The sequence below is a fragment of the Larimichthys crocea genome, chromosome XIII (assembly GCF_000972845.2).
Source record: "Larimichthys crocea isolate SSNF chromosome XIII, L_crocea_2.0, whole genome shotgun sequence".
NCBI lineage: Eukaryota > Metazoa > Chordata > Actinopteri > Sciaenidae > Larimichthys > Larimichthys crocea.
In genome coordinates this window covers 16,030,377-16,036,985 of record NC_040023.1, presented here as the reverse complement: position 1 = coordinate 16,036,985, position 6,609 = coordinate 16,030,377, and the positions used below count along the sequence as shown (strand labels likewise).

Below are 6,609 nucleotides of genomic sequence, written 5' to 3'. Positions count from 1 at the left end.
AGCCAGACAGTGTGCATACTCAGCATATAAACACACACACAGCAACACGCTGGGAGGGGGGGCGAGGGAGGGGGGGCAGTCAGCAGCTTGTGCACTTTCTACCATCAGTAAAAGCACACCTGTCCCAGCTGCTGTTTTGAAGAGAAGAAGAGAGAAAGAAGGAATGTGCTTCTCTCAGTTTTCCCTGTCAGCCCCTCACCCTTTGCAGCCGTCCCTGCCGCCCTCATCCCTTGACTTGTTTATCTAATTATACCCATCGTCAGCTATTGTTCCTCTTCTTCTCACACACACACACACTGTCATCTGATTTCTCTTTCTCTCTCCCCACTGTTTTTCTTTATCTCTTACCAAATCATTTCTCTTACTCACACCGTCCGTCTCTTTCTCATTTTCTTGGTCTTCTCCTCTCCTTCACCTTTTTGTTCCTCTGAATTACTGCGCTGTCACGCTTACATTTATGAAACAGTCACTCGCAGTTGACAGCCGTGTTTTGTACACTCAGATCATCTGCAGTGATTATCAGGTCTATCTCGTGAAAGTGTCAGCCAAGATTTATATAGATTTTTAGAGGGAGAGCAGAAAGTAGCACACAAGTTTTCTCAGCTAAGAAAAAAGCTTCAAGCTCTTTTGATATGCAGCAGATTTGCACATTAAAGTCCCCAATTATCACCGAAGCTTTCTATTTTACCTTTTTATAGGTCTACATGTATATGCATGCACTCCCTTTCTTGTAAACACAGTTGGTGCTCTAAGTATTTATGGGGAACCATGTACGGGGAGCAGCAAGTGACTTTCTATTCCCAGTGTTACCAGCTTCTCCACCTTTGTTTTGATTTTATATTCAGCATTTTTCTCCTCAGAGCCTGGTGGTTGAGCAGCTGAGGGGCTCACACAAGAACTGGCATGCATTTTAGGTAACGCACAAAGACCACCTTCCTGTTTTTCACCAAAAAAATGTGACTTTTCAGCTCTTTCACCGTCACCAGTTGGTGCTGAAAGTCCTTTGCTCTGTACTTCTGCCACAGAAATAGATTTACAGGCAGCCCTCCGGTGTGTCCTAAGGGTTATAGTGTGGTTCTGTATGTCCTGTCTCAGTCTCCCAAATTGTTTTGCTCCCCTTCTCCTCCTTCCTTCCTCCTCTTCCTCCTCTTCCTCCTCCCTCTGCTTCGCCGCTCTTCAGAATAGGAACATCGAGTGAAGTGATATGTGGACAGCTAGTCATTAAGCTGTCAGAGGACAGCTTATGGACCAAAACACTGTCAGCACAGATGAACATACACATTTCGTCTTTGATATAAATCATTTGTCAGGTATCCCTCTTTTTTTTTCTTTTTCCAGCTAAACATGTCTGAGATTCAATAACTGTGTTTGACATTACTAGACCCAACAACAACAACTGCGTTACATGTGTCAAGCACACAGTTTAATTCAACTTATTTCAACAAAGTCACATCTGTCATTGTGTTTTGTTAAAGTTAAAAAAAATACTTGCAAATTTCCTGTGTGGGATAAATATAACCACAATGCAAGTTATAGGTGTGAAAACCTGTCTACAGTTAAAAATCAAGCCAAACAGGTGGCACAGTACAGTTAAAGACTTTATGGACACTTAATGTTTTTCCTGTCTAAAAATGACATGCACTCACACGTAATACTGACAGAGCCTGAGGGGCTTTGGTCCTGTCTGAGCATGCTCTCTCACTTTGGCATCCCTCCAGAACACACACACATGTGGCAGATTTGTGTGTGTACATGTGTGAGTGTGGATTTGAAGGTGTTTTTGAATGTTAACTGGATTTTGATTTGCGTGGATGTATTTTGATTTCAGTGCAATGTTTTTTTTTTTCGGTAAAGGTTCACAAACCTCTGCAAAACGGCGGAGATCCATTTTGTTTTACAGTTTTTTTTGTCGACCATAGTTGGAACTTGCATAGTAACTCTGGGAGCTGAAATGTTGGGGTAGTAGTATGTGTCTCCGTGTGGATCACGTCTGCTGTGATGTGCAGAGGTGCTGAGGAAAGACAGGAGACACAGCTGTTCAGGGGACTTGGAGTCTGTGCTTGCATTAGCAAACATTTCTGCAGCTTCCTGCACTGTATGCACATTTGAAAGTTTGCTGCGTGTCTCATTGCGTGTGGAACTTATGCTGCATGGCACTCAGCAATTTTTCCTTCAGTCAATTTCAACACATGAAACAAAGATTTCTTGGCCACTCAGAAACATCCCAGATAATGACTCATCCAGTGGCAGTGGATGATAAACATAATAATGTCAAAATAATTATTAGATGTATGAAATATTTGCCTTCCACTGAATTCTGCTGTCATCTGTATTCATCTGAAACACCATAGCTTGTATATGTGGTTGCTGATTTAACTTCTGACTATATCTTTCAGACCATTCCAACTCCTCCATTGCGAATGAAGTGAAGTTTCACAATAAAACTGAGGTGGAGATTCAAGTGAATTTCACACTAATATGCTTGCGTGCAAAGACACAGATAAACACTGGGTTAACTTTTGTGGGCAGGTGCCAGGTAAACATGTGTAAACTAACCTGAGTTGTAACTAAAAACAATGCAACCGCGCTGGCTTCGAGGCCATGCGGAGGTGGAATTAAGATGAGAAAAACACTTCAGATGAACCCTTTTTTAATGACACGTCTTTAGTTTAATTGTAGGGATCAGCGTGGTGTTAATGTAGCTCTTCTTGTTGTGTTTTCTTACTTCTCTCTGTTGTATTACATCACTTTGGGTAAGTGTGGTGTAAATGCAGATTACTGTGACTGGTATATGACTGTATTGTATATGCAGATGTGTCATAGGTACAAAAAATGGGGAGTGGGGTTTGGGGTAACATGAATGGCATAAAGATTAGCTGAGATTAATCACACAGAAGCTTAAAGCTCTTAATGTGCAATAGCTGACCTGCCATCACATCTGTGATCAGACAAGTTAGTGTTGACACATAGTGCACCTGTTGCTGACTAACTCTTTTCTTTTTCCACAAGGCAGGGGATAAGCAGCAAAGCACAAACAATGTTGCCCCCTAGAGGTAGCTTTTTATTTTTGCAGATAAGTTGACTTACAGAGAGCACCAACACTGGTTTGATTGCAACAGCTCCTTGTTGATGTAAAAAGACAATGACTAACACCCAATCATTCTGGTGTTACGTAATATCTATGAACTCTTTTACCTTTGTGGAATATTCCTATTTGTCACTGTCTGGCTGTTAAAACAATGTTCCAACTACCAGTCCAACAGGCTCATCTGAACCGCCCCCCCTCTTTTCCTGCCTTGTCTTCGGTTCACACATACAGCCGTTCAGCTCTTAGCCTGTTGTTGTTCTGCATCACGTGTCCTATACGGTGTGTGTGTGTAGGCTCTGTATAAAATAGGTTGATTATATTTCAACCCTGTGGCACAAAAGATCTACTTTACGTGTTCCAGCAGCTCTGGCACACTCGAGTGATTAAGGGCATGCTTGCCCTTACATGCAGGCGGGCACAACGCACTCGAAGAGACACCCGTTTTTCCATGACATTCAAACAAGGAGAGTCTGTTTTCATAATCTCTTCTGGAGTATTGTTCTGCTGTTTACAGTCAATCAAAATGTGACAACTTTATTGCACGCAGCAGTTATATTTGTCTAAAAACATGTTTATCGTTTTGGCTGTAGGGCGGGAAATGTAAGACGATGATGAAAATGAAAGCTTTGTGTGTGTGTGTGTGTGTGTTGTTTACATGTTTGTGTTTGTTTGTGTTCAGTGGTTTTCTTCTTATCTATGCTTAATAGTAGGTCTTTGTATTGTTTATTTTATTTCTGTTAGAAATGTAAAAAGAAATGATAAACAGAAATACTAAATATCTTATTAAATAACCAAAATTGCTCTAACTTTGGCAGAAAATCAAAAGTTGGTAGACAAAATGTTTTTTTCAGAATTCTGCTTAATTCTTGCCTACAAAAAAGGGATGACTGTGACTTTAATAGAGTTTGGGTCGGGCTCATGTCACTTGTATTTATCTTGTAAAAATCAAAGTGAACATACAATCAAATTTTAACATGAAACATGAAAAGAAAAGAAGAAAACAAAATGAAGTTTATACCCAAGAGATTTAGAAATACAAAACAGGAATACATAAAGAAACAATTTGTCTTCACTGTATCTTGAAAAGCTAGTTATTAATGATCTTCAGAAAATGTCCTCCTGTACAGTTACAGTTATACTTTCATGTGGTCATGATTTAACACAAACTGACTCCATGTTAGCAGTTATTTATTGTTTTGCTCATGACATGATAGAAACATTCTGCCAGCCAGGATAAGTCTAAATGAAGAGGTTCTGATTTCTGTGATGCTACAGTCTAAAGTCATTCAAGTGCTGTGCTGTCACACAAGTAAAGGAGTCTAGACAGGTCTTTCAAGACAGGAAACACGCATCCACACGTCAGAAAGCATTAAAGTCACAGCCAGAGCTCACATACACACACATACCAGTCAAAATCATATAGTATATGAAAATACAGTCAGAGCCAGTCAGTTTGAAAATATTACAACATCTCTTGCATTGAAATGATACATAACTGAGCTCATACATTCCCCAAACATAAGAGTGAATCAGCTAAGTCAATGAGATAATGTCACTTGCAGAGAGGAAAACAAAAGCTATAGAAAAGAAAATGTCAAAAAAAATAATAACCAGAACCTTAAATAGGCTTTGACTCATTAGCCTACTTCAGCTGGTTATCATGTCATTCATCCACTTCCTTTAAACGTCACATTCGATCATTAATATGTATGTGCAAATCACTCAAACACCACAGTTTAATACCGGACAAGTAGGCCATTCGCGTTTTTACCTTTCCTCAAAATGTAAAACACTGAAATGTATTCACATGTTAACAGCATGATGAGAACATTATTTCATTATTATTCCTCAGAATCTTTTTTTTACTTTGATTTCTCTTGTAACCTGGAAACATTGAGGCAACTGTGAGCATGTCTACCCAGCTGAAATGCACAATACACAAGTCCTTTTTGAAATGCAAAACAGCAACTATTTAAAATACCAACTGGGATTGTTCAGACACAGAGACGTGATCCTGACATCAGCCGGCAGAGCTTTTCTATTCAACACCCCAAGAATATTCACATTCTGTAATTCTGAATTATATACACATCGTTAACACTTGTTGAGACTACTTAAAAAAAAATACAATATAAAATTAGACATACAGTACATCTGAGGTGCTTTTACAAGGTGACAGTCAGTTATCTGCATATATGTTATTTATTAATCCTAGTTACACTTGCATGCAACGTTTGTTGTTTGTCCGATCATTCTTGGACAAATTAAGACAAGTGTAAAGGGAGAGCAGATTTTTTTTTAAATCTGTTTTTAAAGGTGTTCACCTCCTTAACAGAATTCTGCATAGTCTAAAATCACTTCAGCCACAATGTCCATAGGAGCATTGCAAAATCAATAAGAAAGAAAGCAGGGGAAAAAATATGAAATAAATAAAGCCAAAAGAGAGATTTAATACTTTCAGGCCAGGTGCAAATGCAAAAACAACGTCAGATATTTTGAGTCAGATCTCAAAAATTGAAAGGAAAATGTAACCATATTCAGTTACAGTTTGACAGGATCAAGGCAATTAATCATCAACTCACATTAAGTGGTGAATATAAACCACCTTTCAACAACTCTACAGACATGATAAACTTTGGACACTGAGTGAACTGTGCCCATAAACTGCTGTCTCACCGCAGTTTATTTGCTGAGATTTGTTGCACGTGTTTGGATAGTTACCCTCCGTGGCGGCGGCTCCTCAATGCTCTGATTGGCCACAAGGTCCTGCAGCTGCAGGGCCCCTCCACCAATGAAGCAGAAGGCCGGACACACTGGAACTGAACAATCCAAATGTCCCTCCCAGAGGATCCGCAAACTGTGGGCATCATAAAATGTGACACGTCCTTTGTCACAGTCCAGACACACTCCTAGTCGGGGTGGCAGGGGAGTAGTATGAGGGTGAGGCAGGTTGCTATGGCTGCTATTGTGGGAGTGCAGCCCTCCCTGGCTGTGGCTGTCCCCCTGGCTCTGACTGTGACCATGTCCTTGAGGAAGCAGGATCTTGCCCATGCCCATTGTGAGGAAGCAGAAGGGTGGAGAGTCCTGGCCGTCCTCGGCACCACTGTCATGGCCACTGTCTGGGTCACACCTGGGTGGAGGCAGAGGGGAGGAGAATATTAGTGCAAGAGGGAAACTACACAAAGGAGGGAAATGTATCTAATGTTTAAATGTTTGAATACAGTAAGATGTGAAATGCTCTACTTGCAATACTAGCTTTCCATCTCAACGACATTTGCATTTTGCACCTGGAATAAAAACTAAAAACACAGTAATATGAGTGAATCGCCTGAGTCTGTCCCCTCATGCCCACTGTGACATTATTCCTAACCACATCTCTGTTGAAACTGCTTTTAATAGATTGTTTATTTGCAGTATTGTTGCACAAGTTTAGTGTGTGAAGACTGTGTGCACAAATTTAACTGTTAGGATGACGCAGTCATGACGCACACTCCCAAAAAGAACAACAGTGAGTAAAAAAA

General features: G+C 40.3%; 1 protein-coding gene across 1 annotated transcript in view; it reads right to left on the bottom strand.

Annotated features, from left to right (window-relative positions):
• Positions 1 to 4,259: 4,259 nt before the first annotated feature.
• The window catches only part of trim46a (tripartite motif containing 46a), a 9,540-nt gene continuing 7,190 nt past the window's right edge, over positions 4,260 to 6,609 (bottom strand). The window contains exon 12 of the mRNA XM_019253955.2: positions 4,260 to 6,218. Within this exon, the coding sequence (XP_019109500.1) occupies positions 5,771 to 6,218 (448 nt within the window). The 3' untranslated portion in view covers positions 4,260 to 5,770. The remainder of the gene's footprint in view (positions 6,219 to 6,609) is intronic.